The sequence below is a fragment of the Carassius gibelio genome, chromosome A11 (assembly GCF_023724105.1).
Source record: "Carassius gibelio isolate Cgi1373 ecotype wild population from Czech Republic chromosome A11, carGib1.2-hapl.c, whole genome shotgun sequence".
In the NCBI taxonomy this organism is placed as follows: Eukaryota; Metazoa; Chordata; class Actinopteri; order Cypriniformes; family Cyprinidae; genus Carassius; species Carassius gibelio.
Genome location: NC_068381.1, coordinates 15047754 through 15071255, shown reverse-complemented (window position 1 = coordinate 15071255; position 23502 = coordinate 15047754). Strand labels below are relative to the sequence as shown.

The 23502-nt window shown below is 36.1% G+C and overlaps 2 protein-coding genes across 2 annotated transcripts in view; one reads left to right on the top strand and one right to left on the bottom strand.

Moving 5' to 3' along the window:
• LOC128022442 (inactive N-acetylated-alpha-linked acidic dipeptidase-like protein 2) overlaps positions 1–9427 on the top strand; it is a 174122-nt gene extending 164695 nt beyond the window's left edge. The window contains exons 13-14 of the mRNA XM_052610035.1: positions 824–1022; positions 7194–9427. Coding sequence (XP_052465995.1) covers positions 824–1022; positions 7194–7380 — 386 coding nt within the window. The 3' untranslated portion in view covers positions 7381–9427. The remainder of the gene's footprint in view (positions 1–823; positions 1023–7193) is intronic.
• A 10885-nt stretch (positions 9428–20312) lies between these two features.
• On the bottom strand, positions 20313–22307 carry LOC128022443 (uncharacterized). The gene is made up of 6 exons (XM_052610036.1): positions 21992–22307; positions 21788–21904; positions 21591–21709; positions 21342–21489; positions 21145–21263; positions 20313–21047 (listed from the first exon to the last, which is right to left on the bottom strand). The coding sequence occupies exons 1-6, from the start codon at positions 22227–22229 to the stop codon at positions 20430–20432; spliced, it is 1359 nt and encodes a 452-aa protein (XP_052465996.1). The 5' UTR covers positions 22230–22307; the 3' UTR covers positions 20313–20429.
• Positions 22308–23502: the final 1195 nt, after the last annotated feature.

Sequence of the window (23502 nt, the reverse complement as noted above, 5' to 3'; positions counted from 1 at the left end):
GTGCAGAGCCGGAGGGTGCTTCTGAGACAATTAGGTCCTTGAGAATGAAGTCAAATTAGACAAAAGCTACTTTGAATGATGGGTAAGTGTGGTTAATAGCGACTGCAATGCATTAAGACCAGAATTATGCTGTTCAGTGCCTGGAAAATTTGTGCTAAACTTGTGCTAATGTTGAGGTTAAAATAGAAAGTCATCAAATCAAGCTTATGCTGTTAAAAAAAAATATATAAATATATAGTTTCAGACTTTCTACATAAAAAAAAATAATAATAATTTACTGTTACTTGCTATTTTTTCATATTTGTATACATTTTGGTAGCACTTTATTTTACAGTCCTGGTTCTCATGTACATACTATGTACTTATTAAAGTAATTACAATAACTATGTAATAACTAGGTAACTTACTAGGTAACCCTGAACCTACCCCTAAACCTAACCCTACCCATGTAATTACCTTGTATTACCAGAACTTTTTTTTTTTTTTTTTTAGATAAATACATTGTAAGTAAAACTATAAGTACATGTTAGTACACGTACTGTAAAATAAAGTGCAACCTACATTTTATTAGCAATTTCTGAGAAAATTACACCAGATTACTACACAGATAACTGCTTTTTTTTTCATCTTCAGAGGCAAATCATCCACATACACGCACACAGACAGACAGACAGACAGACAGACAGACAGACAGACAGACAGACAGACAGATAGATAGATAGATAGATAGATAGATAGATAGATAGATAGATAGATAGATAGATAGATAGATAGATAGATAGATAGAAATTCTTACATTTGATTCTTGTATTATCATTTTCAGATGACCTACTGAGGCGGCCAGACCTGCTGAACATGGCTGCATCTTTGAGAGACAACTCAGCTTTCTTCCAATCTGAGGTCATGCGTCCTGCCAACGACCCCAAAGAGAGAGATCCCGCCCATGTACGCATGCTCAATGACGTACTACGAGATCTGGAAAAAAGTTTCCTTATCCCGAACCCACCTCCCGGCTTTTCCAGGTAACTGTTTTACTCCTGTGGCTTACAAGATTGCAAAAGTGGAACATGTAATGCAGCTAAAAGTTTGATCAATCCATACATTTTTACAACATGAAATCTTTCATGCAAAGCATGATGTATTATATGTTTCAAAGGAAGTGAAAAGAGGTGAAACATTTGGTGGAAACTTTGATATACTGAAAACAAAGCGGTATTCATTATTGAGTGCTGAAGGGTGAATGAAAGCTGAGTAAAAAGTTTATTGTGAAAACTGAAAAGAAAGTGTTACTTGCTAAACCTGCCAACGTTTTGTTAAATTACTTTAAGAAAAAAATATATATATTGAACAAAGACCTGACTATCCTACTATTTTCCCCAAGCAGATTTACTTAGTTTGTTTTATTATTATTTAAAGACTTGAGGCATCTTTTAGAATGAAAAACATAATATGTCAGCCTGGACCACAAAACCAGTCTGAAGTCGCTGGGGTATATTTGCAGCAATATTAAGTAAAAATCATGTTTCATTAAGATATTTTGTACATTTTCTACCGTGTATATATAAAAACTTCATATAAAAAAATATGCATTGCTAAGGAGATTTTCACAATATTTAGATTTTTTTGCACCTTCATATTCCAGATTTCCTAAAAAAAAAATAAAAAAAAAACAATTCATGATCATAAAGATTATTGGTTGTTCTTAGTGAAAAACCATAATTAGCAAATTATTATAGTCTATAGGAATTTGTGTGGGTTCACGGTCTGTGTGTGTTCACTGCTGTGTGTGTGCACTTTGGATGGGTTAAATGCAGAGCATGAGTTCTGAGTATGGGTCACGTCACTTTCACTTTATAGTCCCATGATACCCCTAAGGGGGGATTGGTGGGTCGATGGACTAATGTCATCATCATTTAGCTATGGTGCTGATGTCATCAACTTTTGCCATCACAGAGAGCAGGACTGGGATTGAATGATCTGACAATGCAGGTCAATAAGTCAAGAGTATTCATGTATACAAAAGCACCAAAGTTCAGCAATTTAAATGAACAAACAGTGTCTTCTTTAAAACCAATGTTCCTGGTTGTTCCCCCCAACAACAGCCTCGATTAGGTGCTTGAAAATGCAAAGAGGAGTGAACAAAGGGTCAAGCACAATGTTAAGAAGTGCAGGCCTGTGTTACGGAGTTAATGGTTTTTTATGACCTTTTCAGTGGAGGAGATCTAGATCTCAAAACTTTGGCCAAAATTATGTGGGAAAACGCTATTGCAGGTACACACAAACACACACACACACACACACACACATCATCTTGCAGGGAATAGAAGTAAATCCCTCAGTCGACTGTGATTTCTCTCCTCAGCTCAGCAGAATAAAGTGCTGATCTTCAGCCAGTGTCTTCAAATGCTTCTTCTCAACTGGGATTTACTGATGTGCCTCTGTTGTTGATAGAAACTCTGTTGCGGCTTGAGCCATAATGGAGTGGCTGACAACATCGCATGCAATCAAAATAGATGTTCAGATTATTTTTGTGTTTTTGTCTTTTTGTGTTTGGGTTAATGCTTGTTTGCTACATTTCTGCTTTGACTTTTCTCTTGACGCTGCTGTCGACGTCTGTTGGTTTTGCTAATCTGGACTGAAGGAGGGCCCTGTTATTATCAAAGTGGAATGCAATTGTAATCAGCAGCAATCAGCATGTCCTGGAGTGGTTTTTATTAAATTAGCAGAAGAGGAAGCAAACGGATGGAGTGCGGAGAGACTTGCCAGGGTACCTGCTCATTATCTCTCTTTGGGTTCTAGCCTGTGAGAATTAACACCCTCTCACTGATCTTCATTGTTTCACCCCCTGTGTTTTATACACTTGCCTCTCTGTTTATCAGTCAGTTTTAACCAACTGATTAAAATACTGCAACTGAAAATAGACTGGAAAAAGAGGTTTTGCTTTGCACAATATAGGCATTCACAGGAACCCAAAGACTTACTAGTCATTGGACACACTTTTTGTCATCAGTGCCAAAAATAAAAGGGTTTGAAATGTCATAAGAGTAAATCCGTCATGACAGTTTATTTTATTTTTTTATTTTTATTTTTCAGTGAATAATCTCTATAAACAGAGTAAACTTTTTTGTTTTATCATTATTGAACAAGTAAGTGTTCCTCAAGGGCTCAGGTTTAGGTAAGTTTGACTTCAGTGGCTAAAAGAATAACGCTAACAGACACTCTGGATGTTTTGTTCCTGCAGATAAAAACAAACACCAATATGCAGTAGACATGAAACTGATGATATCTGCAGTGACTCACGCAGGGGAATCTTCTGTGTATGCTAAACTCGATTTGTAGCTGCTGTTCAGGAGATCTCTTTCTCCGTTAAAAACAAAGTATGTGGTGTAACCAGGGAGCCCAGATCAATGTGCTGTCCATAATTTTTTCAGCTTTTTTAGGCCTTGGATACACACACTTGTATGTGTCAAAATACCCGTCTTTGAAAGTATCCTCATAAACACAGAAATGTAGGTGTTAGGTGAAAGCAAACAGCTGAGAGAGAAAACACATTTAACAAAACATTGGTTCCGACCCAGGCAGCTCTTAAAGTACTAATATACAGTACTAAATCTCTTAAAGTCTAATATTTCTGCTGTCTGTCATTCATGTTAATCAGACAGCAAAAGAGAAAAAAGCTTTCACTATTCTTGACTAAATCACTTTTGTAACTTAAATAAGAAGAAATATATATGTAATTTACACAGTGAAGAATATGCACTTTTTAAACATTTGATTACTTTATACAATGTATGTAGCATTTCTTATTTGTTCTACTGAAGTAGTTAATTATTTTTACCCTTAAATGGCCTTTTATTTCATTAGTATTATCTGCAAGTGCAGTTATGTACAAACCCGATTCCAAAAAAGTTGGGACACTGTAAAAATTGTGAATACAAACAGAATGCAATGATGTGGATGTTTCAAATTACAGAATACAACATAGATGACATATCAAATGTTTAAACTGAGAAAATTTTAATTTTAAGGGAAAAATATGTTTTTTTATATATATATATATGTCTTTTTATAACAGTCTGCAAAGGTCTGGGGACTGTGGAGAGAAGTTGCTCAAGTTTAGGAATAGGAATGTTGTCCCATTCTTGTCTAATACAGGCTTCTAGTTGCTCAACTATCTTAGGTCTTCTTTGTCGCATCTTCCTCTTCATGATTCAAATGTTTTCTATGGGTGAAAGATCTGGACTGCAGGCTGGCCATTTCAGTACCTTGATCCTTGTTCTACACAGCCATGATGTTGTTATTGATGCAGTATGTGGTCTGGCATTGTCATGTTGGAAAATGCAAGGTCTTCCCTGAAAGAGACGACATCTGGATGGGAGCATATGTTGTTCTAGAACTTGGATATACATTTCAGCATTGATGGTGCCTTTCCAGATGTGTAAGCTGCCCATGCCATATGCACTCATGCGACCCCATACCATCAGAGATGCAGGCTTCTGAACTGAGCGCTGATAACAACTTGGGTTGTCCTTGTCCTCTTTAGTCCGTATGACATGGCATCCCAGTTTTCCAAAAAGAACTTCAGATTGTGATTCGTCTGACCACAGAACAGTTTTCCACTTTGCCACAGTCCATTTTAAATGAGCCTTGGCCCAGAGAAAACGCCTGTGCTTCTGGATCATGTTTAGATATGGCTTCTCTTTTGACCTACAGAGATTAACCCTGCAACGGCGAATGGCACGGTGGATTGTGTTCACCGACGATGTTTTCTGGAAGAATCCTGAGCCCATGTTGTGATTTCCATTACAGTAGCATTCCTGTATAGCCCCTTTCACACTGCACGTCGGACCCGCAATATTCCCGTAACATTGCCTGGTCGCCTTCTGTGTGAAAGCAACCACGTCCCGGAATTGATTACCGAATTGAACCCGGGTCAGGGACCTAGTAACATTGCGGTAATCGATCCGGAACGAGCGCTGTGTGAACAAAAGCCAGATCTAATTCCGTAACGAAGTGATGACGCGCGTTATCGCGCGACTCTTTTACCGGCTGTTTTGAAGGAAGATCAACATTCGCAATGAAAACATATGTGCAAACTGTAATGAAGCAGAGATCAGTTAGTTCCTCACTTTCCGCACTGACGCCGAGATCGTTTGCTTGCTTCAGTTAAAGTATAACGTGCCAAGCGTTGTCGACTTGTACATTACACGTCACGCGCTGATGTCACGTGCCGTTACGGGATCTTCAAGGGTTGTGTGTGAAAGCACGCACATATACCGGGTTATCACTGGCAGTGTGAAAGTGCCAAATCTAGCGACCAGGGAACAATTACAGGAACACTTTACCCCTGTATTTGCCGGAATGGCAGTGTGAAAGGGGCTTGTGTGATGCAAAGCCCTGTAACGGGCTAAAGATCACAGGCATCCATTGACCCTTATGCACAGAGATTGTTCCAGTACTAATAAGTTACAAATTGGTCCTTCAGCTGTTCCTTATATGTACATTTAACTTTTCCGGTCTCTTATTGCTACCTGTCCCAAATTTTTTGGAATGTGTAGCTCTCAGGAAATCAATATTTGGCATGACATTTCAAAATGTCTCACTTTCAACATTTGATATGTTATTTATATTATATTGTGAATAAAATATACGTTTTTGAGAGTAAATTATTCCATTCCTTTTTTACTCACAATTTGTACAGTGTCCCAACTTTTTTTGGAATCGGGTTTGTATACTGTACAATTTAAATAACATATTTTCTATAGAATAATAAAAGTACTGTTACAGGATGTACATTAAGAAAAAATATTTAGAATGGCATTAAAAGAAAAAGAAAGAAAGAAAGAAAGAGAAAATCAAAGAAAGAAAGAAAGAAAGAAAGAAAGAAAGAAAGAAAGAAAAGTGAGCAGTAATTCAGTCAAAATGTCCTTTTGTAATCATCATTCAACAAATGCTGTCAGTTGAGCTGAACTTGTATTGAACCCGGAACGTTCCTTTAAAAATGATGCAGAGCCACTTTCTGATATGTGTGATATGATTCACAGGCCGAACAAAAAAGGGAAGATACAAAATTCCCATTTCCTTTGGGAATGAAGACTAAATGTTTGAAATGTGGACATTTCAGTCCTTCATTTCAAATGTATCACAATGATGAAATGCTCAGAGGCCTTTGAGTGTATTGTCTTTTTAAAGCTTTATAATTTTGTTCAAATGTTAACAAACGGTAAGTAAACACATTTATACTAGCTCCAAATGTATATTTCAGATTCTATTGGTTTGGTGATAGGAGAACAGGCTCTGTTCTTATTTGATTTCTACCTTCCTGTTAGCAAGATAGAGTTCATTATAACATTCTCATATAAAGTTTGGCTTTTGAAGGTGACATGCTTATTCTCAACTTCACTCCACCTGTTTACAGTTAAAGAATTTGCCCCGTTTATAACAGTCAGTTGTTCCAAGGGGTTTTTTTAAGATACATCGGTATTGATTTTGTGATGTCTTTGTGCTCTATGTTTCTACTTAACAAAAGAACTTGTTAAATCAGCATTTCTCAAACTAGGGTTGTTATTCATTTATGTATCCATTTTCCTGAATGTTATTATTTGAAAGAAAAAGAAAACTAAAGTAAAAAGAAAAGTAAAAAAATACTATTATTTTTTATTGACGTTTTTAATGTTTCTGCTTTTATTATTTAATTCATTATTTTTAATAATTTATAAAAAAAATATAAATATATGAATATTTATTAAAAAATTTGTTTTGTGTTTTATCAGGAAAATGCTAAGGTTTCAATGTATTCAAATAATTGTATTATTTAAATTTTTGTGATTTATTTTATTGTTATTATGTATTCATTTGATTTATTTATGTTTATTAAATACAATTTTTGAATTGGTGTTAATGTTTTTTACCTTTATTGTTTTTATTTTTTACTATTAATTTTATTTTATGAATGTTATTTAGTAATGTTATTAATTTCATTTAGTGTTTTTTTTATTTGTGTATTGTGTATTTATTTGTATATTTATATTTTATATTCATTTTTAATAAACCACAAAAATATTGCTTTTTGTGATTTTTAATGTATTATTTTTTTGTCTCATTGTATTAATAATGTTACACATTTATTTCATTAATGATAACTTTGTGTTCCATTTGAATATCCTGCTTTCCTTTATTTCTGTTTCTCACAGGAACATTCTCTATTGCTTGAGCAGACAAAATCCACACTTTTCTATCCTGAAGGATGCCCTGGATGTCCCCTGGCACAACAGCATCAACCAGTCCCTCACTCTGGTTTCCGGCGCCATCAGTTCAGCGGACAGACTTATACAAAGTGGACTCGACCTGTTTGAGAATGAAAATGACAACCCAAACTGACATTTGGAAAGAGACCACACCTCATGATGTCAAAATACGACATAAATCCTGAGATCTTCTGGTGAACACAGAAGACTTTGAAGGGAGACATAGAGGGTATCATTATTAAGTGCACTATTAACCTGAGGTTCACCAGAGAAATTTCTTCAGGCCAATACTTAGTTATTGTTTATGTTCCTTTATTGTCGTTAAAAAATGGTTCTAGAAAGATTAATGAGAAAAGGATCAAGAAGCTGGCAGGGCCGAGACTTGTCATTCTGGCGAAAAACACCAGCAGGTTTATCACTTAAATTTCCAGTCACATAAACCCAAGAGGACAAATGGAAGTCGGGACTCAAAACAGGTTAATTTACTGAAGCAACATGACATTTGAAACGTTTAGAACATTTTTTGAACATATTTTATTTGCTTAGTAATATAAAGACTAGTCGGACATTTGCAGATAGTAAGCAGTGACCTTTGAAAAAGGAGAAATGCTGTGACTCAAAAACAACATGAAGTCAGACTTCATAATGCATAGCGTTCTATTACTGTAGAAGTCTGATTGAAAAGAGAAAGCTGGAAGGAAGCACCAGCAGCATGTGCTACTTGGACAGTCTCTCAGGGGTATTTGTTTTAGAATCTGTAGAAAAAATAGAAATGGAACAAATTTTTTTGTTCCAATTTTTTTTTTTTTTTTCTCTCTCAGGTAAACCAATTAAAGTTTAACTAAGACAGCTCAAGTCAACAAAACAAGAAGTCAGTGTATTCAGGCAATACGGTAATGGTATAGTTTATAAAGTACTAAAGGTTTTGTGAGTGAAAGTAGTAATAGATTAGAGATAGCATTTTAGTTTATAGTTTATAAATTCAAAGCGAACAGAGGCAAGTGTTTAGGAGGTGCGAGTTGAGTTTGCAACTTGATTGGGTCACATTCCACTAATGAGGAGCCAGGATGGCAAATATATAAGCTAGGCAAACAGTGCAGGGGTATGATGCCATAATGGAGTGTGTCATGCTAATGTCATCTTATTTTTATTTATTTTTTATTTTATTTTTTTGTATTCTGGCGCCCAGGGATTTGTTCTCTGCATTTGCACTTATGTTGTTGTTTCTCTTTTAACTATTTTGGGGGATTTGAGGGTTTTGGGAGTAACCAAAAATGTCCCTTTTACTTTACTTGCCTTTAAAAGGAATTGTTCACCCGCAAATTAAAATTTTATGAAAAATTTACTCACTCTCAGGCCATCCAAGAAGTACTGTGGGTGTGTTTTTCTTCATCAGAACAGATCTGGAGAAATGTATCATTACATCACTTGGATCCTCTGCATTGAATGGATGCCGTCAAAATGAGAGTCCAAATAACTGATAAAAATATAGCAATAGTTCACAAGTAATCCAGTGCATCAATTAACATTTTGTGTAACTAAAGGCTGCTTATTTGAAAAAAGTAATTCCATGTTGCACGAATTCTGAGTATGGGTTACTTTATCTGTGCATATTTCTCTTCTGATTCAGATGGGATGTTTTTTTTTTTTGTTGTTTTTTTTCAATGGAGAAATCATTATTATGGATAAAGAACTCATATTTTAGCCAGAAGCAGTATTCTAAAACTTCTTGATAGATTTGTTTATAACACGCACCTTTTTCTCTTCACAAGACATTAATTGATGCAGCTGTGTGGATTACTTGTGCATTATTATGTCTTTATCAGCTGTTCAGATTCTCATTCTGATGGCACCCATTCATAGCAGAGGACATATTGAGCAAGTGATAAAATACAAAATTTCTGCAAATATTCTGATAATAAAACAAAGTCATCTACATGGATGGCCTGAGGGTGAGTACATTTTCAGCATATTTAAATTTGTGAGTAAACTACTCATTTAAGTATGAAAAACAGCTCAATTAGAGACACAAGATTCAGGGAATCTAGTCTGACCCAGCTTTAATTTATTTACGTGCCTTCAAAAGAGTCATACTGTACATGCTTTTAAAGCAGCAGCTTGCACTCAGTGGTTTAAATACCAAACATTTACCAAAATATCTCATGCTGTGCTTATTTTTATTCATAATGTTTCATTTGTCAAGTATATATATATATATATATATATATATATATATATATATATATATATATATATATATATATATATATATATATATATATATGTTTTCAGGTTTTCTTTCTGCCTTTTTATAATTTCTTGTCTAGTAAACCCCTGGAACATATTATTAGAGAGCAGCCATTTAAAACTGTGCACCATTTCTGTGGAATCAGCATTACCTTAATAATTATGACACACTTTTTAAACAGACACTGCATTTGCACATGGAGAAATGCTGTGGACCCATCTACTGCTGGTTTACTACACCAAACAACGGAGTCCAGCTCATTTGCATTGCACTAAAATGAACTGTTAAACTGTCAGCCTGCCTGTGCAGTTGTATGTGTGCTATTGTACTTATTTATTTCATATTCTTAATAATTATGTAAATACATATAATTTAATCTGGCAAGTCTTTCTGTTGACCCAAGAGAATTTTCAGGTTCAGTTATGTTGTGCATTGCAATTATTTCTATTGTGTAACATTTGTATGAATTTAATATATTGTGAATTCTCTTTAAAACTGCAGCTGCAAGATGCATGAAATGTTTTCTTTTCTGTCTTTTTTTAGATTAGGATAAAGAAGTTAGACTAGATTTTAGATTTAGAATAGCAGGCTATTCATTCTTATCACTGGAATATAGGGTTGCTTGCTGAAATTGCACATACCATTGTTTCTCAGTGTAATATCCCACAACAGAAAACTACAAAAACTAAAAGATCTTCATCTTTTTACTTTATTTACCCCTAAAAGTACATATTACTACAAAGAGTACTGCCCCAGTGACAAATTAAACCTGACAGGGTGATCAGGAGCCCTACTCAAATAAAAGGTTTATTTAGCAAAAACAGCCATCTGACTATATATTATCTCGTTTATTCTGCAGCTACTCACAAAATTAATTGATGTAAGTTTATCTGATGTTATATTCACTACAACTGATAACTGAGACACAAGATGGGTAGAACAGGAAAATAACGTTGGTTTCTGTTAAGGTGTGATAACACGATTTTTCATTGCTTGATACATTTTTGGGAGTGAAATCCATTCATTGCAATAGGAATCCATGCGACTGGGAATTGCGAAAGGTTTTCCCACCCCGATTTTGCAGCAGGTTTAAGTTATTCTTGCAAATTCGCTGCAAAAGTTATCCAAGTAAACATTTGCCAAGTGCACAGAAGTCACTTTCAAACCAAGCAGCTTCCTTCTGGTCAACGTGAAGAATTTGCATGACTTCATGTGAAATTTAAATGGGGATTTTTTTTAAGCTCTTTCACAAAATTCCAGATTTGGTGGATCCCTATTATTAATGCTAAAACAGAGCGCTGCTAATGACGACTCCAAATTTCTAAATCTGATCGACCAATCAGAATCGAGTATTCCAGAAAGTTGATCTGTAAACTGTTTTTCCCAGTATTTTTCCCATGCACTGGCATCACTTTATACTGAAATGAGTATTTTTGTAAATGCAGTGCATCTTAAATCGCTCTTGTATATGTGTTGTCAAAGCTTGAGAACACCCGGTGTGAAAAGTAACACTCCTGAACATAATTCATATGAGTGTGTTTGGTGACACGTACTAAGTGACATTTTAGTGCATTCAGTGTCCTACAGTAAATTACATTTATGTTTTGTCTCAATGGTCTACAGAGGTTGAATCTGGGCTTTTTATACCCAGTAGGGCATTAAATATAATTGTGTTATCTATAGCCTGATGTCTTATGGACCCATATGGGTCAGAAAGCATCTAATGGATGGACAATGTGAACACGCTGTATCTATTTAAATGGGTGGAAGGTTTTATTTAATTCACAGTATGTTGGAGAAAGGAATATTAAAAATGAGAAGGATACAATGTGATATGCAAAATGCACTTAACTGTAATAACAGTAGAGATGATTTCAGAAATATGTTATTTTTTCTTTTCTTTTCTTTTTCTCTGCTGAATTTGTATTCCACTGAACATAAACTGATCATAAGGCAATAAATACCTGTGCTGGAATAACAGCCGTTTGATCATCAATCTCTTTTCATTTCTCGCTGAAAGACTGTTTAAAGTCCAACTGAAATCAAAATTGCCCATATTTACTTTGTTGCCCAAATTTATTGTTTTGTGGTGAACAGTTCATCCATGCAAGTCAATCCACCCACACACACACACACACACACACACTCACACTCACACACACACACACACACACAAATTGGCTTCATAATCTTTAATCAAATTCTGAAAATGCACCTCCCCTCTGCTTTGGAGGACCTTCCCTGATGACATAGGTTTGACGGTTTGGGTGTCTGCTTAGTATCTGTAACCACGCCCCTCCAACTGATAGTAGACAGGCTGCGTATGTGTTTGCGAACATTGACAGCGTGTGAAAGGAGAGATGGCGAGGAGGTGCATTTTTGTTTGTGGCATTCACGGAACACTTTTCCCATTCCCTCGTTACAGTCCAGATGACTCGAATTTTTACATTTCGAGGAAGGAGGGATAACAGAGAGGTCACGGATGTGCTCGGAGCACTTCACGCGCGAATGCTTCAAAAATTGGACAGAACACGTTTGGTTAGGTTTGTGAGATATCTGTCATTAACTACTTTTCTAGATCCAATCAGATAGTTGGAAAATAAAGCCACGCCCACTATTTCCCCTCATTTAGTATTCCATTTCTCTCTGAAATACGCCACAACACTGGAAAAAAGTTGTTTGCAACAACCCTTATAACCATAACCTTTTTTTCTATCAAGTATAGATGTATTAAAGTTTATTCTGATGGCAGCTGGAAATAGCCAATGTTAATGTAATAATAACGACCCGCTGGGTTCAAGTGCACTCAAACACCTGTATGTTGGCTTCTCAAGCATAAATAACTTTTCTTATTATCTTCAAAAGTTCATTTGTTTCCTCTTAGGGACAAGTCTCTAAACAAAAATTGTGTTACTGAGCTTCATGAAGAAATCTGTCACAAAAAAAGTTTGTTTATTTGTTAGATTTTTATACAAAAGTTGTGCTTACTTCCACACAGCTGCACTGTCGTCCCATTATATTTGTTTCCGAGCACATGTGATAATCACTTTTATTATGTGACGATCCCGAAGGAGATATTCAAATCATGTCTTTAATCATTGCGGTCGTAAACAGAAAATGGAAAAGGTCACCATCTTCCCTAAACACTGTATGGGGAAGAGTATTAAAATGCTAACGCCGACTTGTGAAGCTCTTTGATTTAGCATCCAATTACTCTAATAAAAGAGTAAAGTTTATTATCAAGAAAATGAAATAAAGGGAATAAAGATGCTTGTGGAATATGAATGTAACCAAGCTCATGTACACAAAAGTTTGAAAGAAAAACAAAACACTCTATGATAACTTTCAATGATATCACTCACAATCACAAAAAAAAAAAAAAAAAAAAACTCTTAAAGTAGAATTTTGTTTAAGTTGTGTTTTTTATATATATATATATATATATATTTGAGAAGCAGTTATACCTACTCATTGAACAGTTTATTAAAAAAAATGGAATAGTTTTGAATATATTTGAATTATATTTTGGAGGCTAAATTATTCCACAGCAAATGCATTATAGGCCCTTAACAGAAAAATATCCTGGAAGTTTTAATGCAATATTTCATTTAGCGATGTTTAAAAGCAATTCCATTTCAAATAATTCCTGTATATGATTGTTTTATTATAGTTTCACCTTCTTTTGTTCTTATTTTTCCTTCAAATTACAATGTTAACAGCAGCAGTGGTATTACACTGTTGTTTTTTTTATTTTCCTGTCTTTTCCTTTCTTTTCTTGGGAAAGTCGTAACCTTGTGGTTAGAGAGTTTGACTCCTATCCCTATGGTTGTGGGTTTGAGTCCCGGGCCAAGTGTACCATGATTGAGGTGTCCTTGAGCAAGGCACTGAACCCCCAACCTCTTCCCGGGCGCCGTAGCATAAATGGCTGCCCACTGCTCCAGGTGTGTGTGTTCACGGTGTGTGTGTGCACTTTGGATGCGCAAGTGCAGCCTCATGTGCTTCCAGTAGGAATGCACGTGAGGGACAGAATATGTAAATACAATGATGGCGATGACAGCTGCAGAGGAGATCTGAGAAACCAGTGTCTTTCAAAAGCACAAGGAAATATCAGGATAGACCCTGGAAACTGAGCTTAATTTGTCTGCAGTGCTGTGAGTATCAGGATAGATCGCAGAGGTCTAAAATACCCAGCCCGCATGATGTCACTGAATTGAACATTTAACACAATATTACACGATAGACAGAGCACGTTATACCTTTATAGCTCTCCTGACTTCAGGTCCGGGTCATACAATGACGTAATTCTCCTCTTTACATACATGCACGTACAGTATGTTTTATAATTGTATTAATTGTATTAATAATAAAAATATGTCAAACTACTACTAGATGATGTGTAGAGATGCTACACAGAAAGTACTACACAGATGATGTGCAGAGAGTCTCTAAAGTGCATAGCTTTTAATATCCATGTTTAGTAGTCTGATAGCGTGAGGGAAGAAACTCCTTCTGAGCCTCTCCGTTTTTGCCATCAGACTGCGGAAGCGTCTGCATGACTGAAGCAGATTGAACTGTGGGTTTCCAGGGTGGGCGGAGTCTTTGAGGATCTTGACAGCCCTAGATTTACATCTCCTGGTGTGGATGTCTTGCAGGCTAATCTAGAGAATCAGGAGACTTGTGTATGAGGACCACATTTATGTTACTTATTGATTTTGATTCTCAGAGTTTAACTTCACCTGGAATCTGTCTACATTTATTGTCAGAAAAAAGCAGAGTTAATAATCTGCAAAAAATCTCCCTTTGGGTTGAATGCAAGAATCAACAATTCCTTTAAATGGCAATCGAAAGCACCCATGCTTTGAGTTTCTGGTTAAAGATGCACGTGCTGATTTGTTGTTTTAGTAGAAAGCCTGCAGATGTTGTTACTGGCAGAGTAGCACCATTATGTGACAGCTGTGCAAACCTTTTTAGACTTATAATGAGCAAACTGCTTCAATTTCTAGTTTGTTCTGGCCATCAAGCAGAAGCATGCATATACTGACAGCTCCTGTTGTTTGTACAGTATCAAGCGTAATTTTCATTGTGTCTTCAATTTTTCTGTTTCATATCCCTAAGTGCATCTTAGCAAGTTTATAACACAATTACTGTCTGCATTGTGATTCCCAGAAATGAGGTTTATAGTGCAAGTACATAAAAATTCAACAACCATCCATTAATCAGACCTAATATGAGAGACCTGCAGGAAAGCACGTTCTGCATCGAAACTTGTATGATATCGAGATTAAACGACTGTGAGAGGATGTTTCTTGACTTGGCCGTTTACCAGAGCAACTGATATCGGTGTCATTAAAATGCCATCATAGTTCCTTTGCTACTTCTGTACTTATAGTCATCCATCATCTTGACTGTGAGTGTGGGTGTAATTTAAATCCACAAATAGCTGCCCCATAATTCTGCCTACAAAAAGATTGTATACAGTAATTCAGGCATTCTGTCAATTAATCAAATCTGCACATTTACTAGCTTTACTGAGGCTTGTTCTTTCTGTTATTTGCTAGCTTACGGCATTGACATCCTCTTTCATCTCTCAAATTTAATTTCCTGGCATGCCATATAATTACACAAACTCATATCTCTGAGCTGAGGGTTCATTTAGGGGCCTGATGATATTGACCATGCTGCTTTACAGATAACATGAGTTATTTTTTATGCTATTTTTAGACTTTAAATGTTAATATCACTCTTTGCTGATGGGTCTACCTGGTTTGTTGCACTTCGAGGCAGACAAAAAGCCATTTTAACAATAAGTGCTTATTCCCTGATGATATGTGTGCATCTGTAACTAATCCTGGCCAAACATTTACACTGTAATTGCAAAATCAAATGCTATCTGTAGTGTCAGCAAAGTCAATTTAAACTTTTCAGTTTGGCTTGTCATTCATGACTGCCACTGTTATTTATCTGTGAGAGGCTAATCAGAAGCATCTTATTAATATGCATCAAAGAGCCGCGGCATCATTTTTGTAATTAGGCCAGAAGAGATGTTTATGCTTAGGTTTTTTTTTTTTTTTTTTACTTCTAGGCAGCACAGTTCTTCCAGCATTACTTCTCTCATTACACTGCTGCTCTCCAGTCCTTAACTGCACACGTCAATCTTAACTGCCAACTCAGATTATAGCTGAAAAATACAAGGTGACATTATGATGGTTTGATAGGGAGGATGTTTTATTATATTAAAGTTTTTATACTGATTATCGGACCCATGCAAAGTAGAAGTAAAAAAAAAATCCCTCTCTCCTCTTCTACATTTACATTACATTTACATTTAATCATTTAGCAGATGCTTTTATCCAAAGTTACTTACAAATGAGAACAATAGAAGCAATCAGGTCAACAAGAGAACAACAACAGTATATAAGTGCCATGACAAGTCTCAGTTAGTCTAGTTAGTCTAGTCTAGTTAGTACAGAACATGTATAGCCAGGTTGGTGTTTATTTAATTTTATTTTTTTTTAAGAATATGATAGACAAGAAAAGAAAAGGTAAGTGCTAGTATTAAGGTCCGTTCACACCAAGAACGATAACTATAAAGATAACGATATTAGCGTCCACACCAGCGAACGATATTGTTTGTGTATTCTAAGCGGACGGGCGTCTGCTGCTTTAAATACAGCAGGATTGATTCTGATTGGTTGGCAATGTTTTTATCGTTCATCAGAAAAAAAAAAATCGTTCTGAAAGTGATTCCAACAATATTGTTTCTCTGTGCCTTTATCATTATAGTTGTGGTGTGGACTCCGCTATTCTTTAATATTGAGAACAATTTTTAGAACTATATCTTTATCGTTATCTTTATAGTTATCGTGCTTGGTGGTCCTTTAGTTGGTTAAGTGCTGGCGAATAAGATGAGTTTTTAGATATTTTTTTTTTTTTTTTTTTTAATATGAGTAAAGACTCAGCTGTTCGAGTTGAGATTGGGAGGTCATTCCACCAGTTGGGCACAGTCTAAATAAAGGTCCTGGAGGTCTTGTATGTTTGTTGGACTAATTTGATTCTTTCAAATACTAAAAAGAGTTGACTATTTTCAGCTCCTTTTAACTTTTTTTGCCATGTTCCTTTTTAGCATTGTTGCAGACAGATTTTGCCAGAAATGGTCAAAATAGAGTGACCGGGGCGTACCTGCCTTACTCTGTCCTTGGAAATGTTCCTTTTTGCGTGGAAAACGGCCCCTGAACTGAAATAATAGCTATTAAGTGTATATCGAAAATATACTAACTGAAATAATAAAATAAAACATTACAGATTGTACTGTTTAAAAAAAGTGTTAAATCGAATCAAATGTCAAGTAGTTTGTAATGTTACAAAGTATTTGCCATCACAGGAATAAATGAAATAGACAAAATACATAAAAACAGAAAATATTTATTTTAAAATGTAATATTTCACAATATTACTGTTTATACTATAGTTTTAATGAACTTATAGTTCATCACAGCTCTACATGATATACAAAACCAAATAGATATTATATATGGTCACCTTAGATCAAGAGGCATCATTTCTGTTATGTTCAGCCAATGTTTCGCATGGAAGATGTGTGATATGAATAAATAGAATGCAATTTAAAATATAACAAATAGCATTAAGTTAGCATTAAGATCTAATTTAATCTTTGTTTTGTTTTTTGTTTTTTTTTACACAGCACGTTCACTGACATCACCTGATCTACAGCAGTTAAAATGACTGCAGAAGATTTTATTTAGTTTAATTAACAATTAGAATGGAAATGGAAGAAATAAAATCCATGCATGAGAACATTAGCAGGCAAAATGAAGTTCAACATAATTTCTCAGTGGGTTTTCAGAAAGACTATATTCTGTTTCATTAATGTTATACCCAGGCTTTATGGTCTGAACAGTGGCAGACATATATTTTTAAGACACTGCAATTACATGGTGCATTGAATTTAACTTCTGTTTTCAGTAAGATTTAATAGATGTTAAAAAAATACATTTATTTGTAATTTTTTTATTTTATTTCATCCTATCTTGAGTTAAATAATTTTAAAGTGTTCTAGCCATAATAAAATGACCACCATCAAATGATTCAGTCTAGAGATAATATCTGATATGAGTGCCTGTGTGTGTGTGTGTGTGTGTGTGTGTGTGTGTGTGTGTGTGTGTGTGTGTGTGTGTGTGTGTGTGTGGGTGTGTGTGTGTGTGCGTGCGTGCGTGCGTTTGCGTGCGTGCGTGCGTGCGTGCGTGCGTATTTGTGCGTGTGTGTGCTCTCATTGTTGTACTTGTTTATTCTGACATTGTTTTGCAGTTTTGGATTCTTAGGATTCTTAGCAAAACTGGCTTTTTTCAAAACTGCTATTTCTTTTGGTAATCATAAGGGGGCTTCTTTTTATATTCTAATTTCATCTTTCTCTTTTATTGAACCATTTTCTGACATTTGGTGCAGTTGATTTTGACTTCAAAGTATCTAGAATTCTAAAGCAGATCTTGCGTTTTGATAATAACGTGACATTGAGATTGAAATTTTTCTTATTTGACATTTAAGAGAGACATATTGTAAACTATGTCTGAAGCGTTTGATAATCTTTGAAAAACTTACTTTCAATACAGACAAGTATTGTTCATTCAGTCACGCTTTTCAAGTGTTCTCCGACAACTCTCTGTCGTGTGCTTTGATATGGTCAGCATGCTGTGATGCAGCCATGTTCCCTTCTGTCATGTGGCATATGACATGCTGTTTACATTATAAAAAGTAATCTTAAAGTTAATAGATGCCTCTGATTGTTATAATTGGAACAGGCATTTGAAGTTTGGGCAATAACTCCTGGCATTTTATTATATATATATATTTTTTATGTTGTAGATTTAAGTAGCAAATGAGAATCGCTTAAATTATGAAATATATTTTGATAAAAAGGTCTTCTTAATGGTTCCAAGTTTGGTTTAAGATAACTAAAGCAATAGCTTTTCAATAATGAGAATAGTAAATAAATGTATGGTATTTGGGGTAAAATGCACCTCTGTTATTGGGGCAATAGGCACAATAATTAACATAATTAATGGCTGACTTTTTTTAGTTGTTGACATGACATGGTTGGATTCACATGGTAAACATAAGCCCCTTACACACTGCACATTGGTGCTGGAACATTGCAGAAATGCCTTCTGTGTGAACGCAAACACACCCCGGGATTGATTCTGGGATCAATCCTTGGTTGAGGACCTAGAACATTGCCGGGTTCAGTCCCAGAACCAGCTGTGTGTGAACAAAAGCCAGAACCATTACCGTAAAGGGTGTGTCGTAGTGATTACGTATGTTATCGTGCGACTCTTTTACCAGGTGTTTTGAAGGCAGATCAATGTTTGCAACGAAAAATTGTGCAAACTGTAATGAAACCGAAATCAGTTAGCTCCTCACTATCTTTTGCCGGCTTAAGTGAATGTTAACATGCCTTGCATTTTGGACCCGTACATTACACGTCACATCCTGATGTCACATGTCATTATGGGACCTTTACGGGTTGTGATTGCACACACATTCCAGGAAATCAATGGCAGTGTGAATGAACCAAAATCTAACAATCCTGGGGACGTGTTAAAATTAAAGTTGCCTGTAGTATTCTACCAGTCAGAAGTTTTTGAAAAGTAAGCTTGTTAATGTTTTAGAAAGAACTATCTTCTGTTCAACAAGCCTGCATTTATTTGATAAAGTACTACAGCAAAACAGTAAAATTTTGAAATATTTTTACTAGCCTATTTAAAATAACTTTTCTATTTTAATATATTTCAGAATGTAATTTATTGAGATTTCATAGCTGATTTCCTTTTTTGCATCATTATTCCAGTCACAGAAATTCTGATATTCTGCTAAAAAAAAAAAAAAAACTTATGATAGTTAAAAACAACTGAGTAGAATATTTTTAAGGTTTCTTTGATGAATAGAAAGTTCAGAAGATGTATCTGAAATATAAATATTTAGTAAAATTATGCCTTTATCATCACTTTTGTTCAATTTAATAAATAATTATAAAAATATTAATTTCTATAAATTATTTTCCCCAAAAAACAAAACAAAAAAAATTATACTGACTCGAAGCTTTTGAATGGAATAGTGTATAATGTTGCGAAAGCTTTTTATTTCACATAAATGCTAATCTTTGGATACTTCTGTTCATAAAAGAATGCTGGAAAGAAATTTGCTCATCTGTTTTAAATATTGATAATCAGCATATGTTATTTTTTTCTGAAGGATGTTACACTGAAGTTATGATGCTGAAAATTCAGCTTTAAATCACAGGAATAAATTACTTTTATTTTAATAGTAAAAATACTTTAAAGGCAAGGCTTGGTGAGCAGAAGAGACTGCTTTAAAAACAAAAATCTTACGGTTCAAAAACTGTTGACTGGTAGGCTTTATAGATAGAAACATTTTGTAATGATATATGTGTGGGCGTGTGTGTGTAATTTCTGTCCCCCTCACTTCTGAAAAGATGGCTACGCCCCTGAACCCAGCAAAGCAAAACAGCACAGCACTAAAACCCATTGTGGCACTGCCACCTCTGCATGAAGTGTAAACACTAATCTGTTAGCATGGGCGAGTTAAAATAAAAAAACCCTACAACCACTTAACACGTGGTGTGAAACCAGCATTATTGTATGAATCATCTTTTATCAAAGACAAGGCCTTTTCCCATTTGCAGGTTGCTCAGCATTAGAACTTGTTAAACCTTAACTGGTGCACAGGAGACTTTAATATTTTCTGCAGTAAAAGCTACACAAAAATTAAAACAAGGTCACATGTAAAGTGTCACAAAGCTTTATTAGGCTTTAATCCAACAACTTTTGAGGTCACTTAATTTGTTCCAGTATCAATAAAAAGCAATGCCAACTCTGAGTCCACTCAGCTCAATCAAGTGGTCATCTTCGAGTCCTGTAAACTGAGGATAACAGTGCAGGAGAAGACAGTGATTTACGGCTGCGGGGACCAAAGATTGGCTCTTTACGATACTGAGGCATGAAAGGGTATTTCACAGTTGGAGACAGAATGGGTTGGTGATAGAATGGGGGGTACATTGGATAACCTGGATATTGGTGCTCAGGCTGGTATGGGGCAGGGGCAGTCGTGGTCATTGCTGGAGTGGTCACTTCAACTGGGCTGTGGAAGCCATTCATATAAGGAGGGAGCTTTGGGTACCAGGGATATTGTGGTGCTGGGGGAGCAGCTGGGTCACCTTTAAAGTAATAAGGATCAAACACTGGCATGGGATACATGTGAGGGAACATGGGTTGCTGGAAAGGATATTGAAAAGGAGTAGTTGAAGCCGTTGTAGGTGGCACAGTGGGAGGCAGGGTAGCAGGTACACCAGGAGGAGGATACCACCATGGCCTTCCAAAAGGGAAATGGTCAAACATTTGTTGCATATCAGTTGGGTCACGGACAGCAGGTGTGGTTGGGGCCAAGGTTGGTTGTGTCACAGGACAGGAAAGGGTCACTTCCTGGTCACCATACATCAGAGGGAGTTGCCTTTCAGTATCCTGAAGACCAAAAACAACCAGTAAAGAGGATTACAAAAATAAGATCAATTCCACATTCGGTGTATGGCAGTCACAGCAAGTGCAGAGTTACGCTTACCGTAATCTCCCAACAGCTTCCTGTGAATGGTGCGATGATAACCAGTGAACCAGCAGTAATCTCCAGTGTAAATGAGCATTTAGTGTACTTTACAAGTAGAGGCTGCCACGATCCATCAACTAGAAGCAGAAAATCAGAATCAAGCTCAAAAGGTCTTTTAACTACTATTAGATTGAATAAAGGATTAAGAGACTTGCCTTTAACTTTAACTTCATCTGCCCGGACTCCAAATTTGACAATCATGCCAGAGGAGAAGCAGGACACCGTAGGAAGGGGAGGACTCACAGGGCAAGACACTTGCACTGGAGCTCCCATTATAATGAGTGGCAGAATATAACTTCCACCCTGTAGGAGATGTAGAAATTAAGTTAAAGCCTTTCAACACTCACAAAAAGCACGTGGATGGAACGGACACAGCACTTGTCACTTTTATCATGCATGCTAACCTGTTTTCTGACATGACAGCCCCTGTATGGAGCAACAAGGGAGACATCCCTGCGTGCCCGCTTCAGTGAAAAACCACAGCTAGCTGGCATCTCAGACAAAGGCACTGGTGACTCCTCTCCTTATGGTTCAGAAATTAAAGTTGGAGGGAAAAACAAAACAAAACCTACCCCACGCACACACCAGACACATGACTCACCTCGGTCAACCAGAAAGTGTGGCATTCTCGGTCCCGGAATGCGCAAGGTCATTGAATTATTGTTACATCGCACAGAACCCAGACGGCGCAGCTTAGCACTAGCAGGTTGAAACCACACTTAAAAGGAAAAATTAAGTCAAGTTAAGAGTCCCCCCCCCAAAGAAAAAAAAATAAATAATATACTACACATTTAAGTTCAGATACCTTCCTCATTTGACTTGTGCCCATGAGACTCCACTGACCTCAATGCAGAGGTCTTCACATTCTTATTAGATATTGCATCTTGACCACCAATTAAAAGTTGGCCAAACCGGACCAGGTTTTCAGAGACTGCTCCAGAAGCAGCACCTGCATCAGAAAAGGCCTCATGATCAGCCCTTAAAGAAAGACTCTGTGTCACCATAACCATTGTGTAAAATAAAAGGCCCTTTGCCCAAAGCATGGTAAGTTTTCAATCAAATGCCAAAAAGTTCAGTTATTGGAAAAACCTTAACTCTACAGCTTGACAAGCTTATTGAGAAATACTGTGTTATTTCTACTTACTTTTGAATCACTCAGTGATATTGGATGACCAATCAAATCTGTTCATCAATTAGCTTGTTGTTTTCACCTGTGCCTCTTGTAATTAAAGTCTACATTGTTTCACACCCTGCATCCCAATGTGAATACTGTAGCCTTGTCCAAATACCCACACTTGCGGTATTTGCACTTGACTACTTCTATGATGTATTTCCTGTATTTTGCCCAAGTGTTCAAGTGAGGATGAAGACCACAAGTGTGTGTCAAACTTTTTATTACCTGATGGGACACACTTATTTTATAGTAAAAACGCAAGTGTTTACGTAGCTTTATTTTTATTTAAACTTTAAATACTTTGCATTTAAAAATTTGCTGAAAAAAGCTGTCTCAAAAGCTGCTGAGACAGAAGTCTTAAGCTAATAAAGGGCTGAATCAGTGAATGGCTGTCTCTTGTCAGAGATTTATTCATAGAAATACTGTATCATAGAGCGTGTTACATCCCCAGAGTTCTGGGTTCGTTTTATAGTCATTTTGTTCTGGTATTTTGTGGTTTGTGTATTTTTTTTTCTTCTTCTTCTACCAGGTAAGATGGCTTCTGTGATTGTTCCGGCAGCTGATTGGTGGTTCAACGGCTGATTGGGACTTGGAACTCCGCCCATTCACCAGTGGCTGCAGCTGACTGGGCAGTCTTGGATCAGTTTGGTCTCTCTGTTCCTGTTTTTGGTTTGGTGTGTGTGCGTGCGTGCGTGTGTGTGTGTGTGCGTGTGTGTGTTCTGACTCAATTTTTGATTTAAATCTTTGAGAATAGTTTTGAACTATTTCTGTGTGTTAGTAAACCTAACTTGTGTTCCGTTTTTGGGACTTGTAGTAGCAGGCCAGAGCACATGTGTGTTTGGTTTTCTGACAACTTTTATTGAAATATGAGAATAGTTTTAAACTATTTCTGTGTTAGTAAACCTTACTTGTGTTCCTTTTTTGGAAGTTGTAGTAGCAGGACAGAGCACTTGTGTTTGTGGATTCTTATAATTTGTATTAACTTGTTTTTTTTTTGTTTTTTTTAATACATGTATCACCAGTAGGTATATTTCTCTGTCTAGAAACATAAGCTAGAACTGGGCGGACCACCAGCTGTAAGTTTGGTTAGGGCGTCTTGATCGTGTGCCAGATAGGGATTGTATTTATGTGTGATTTAGTAT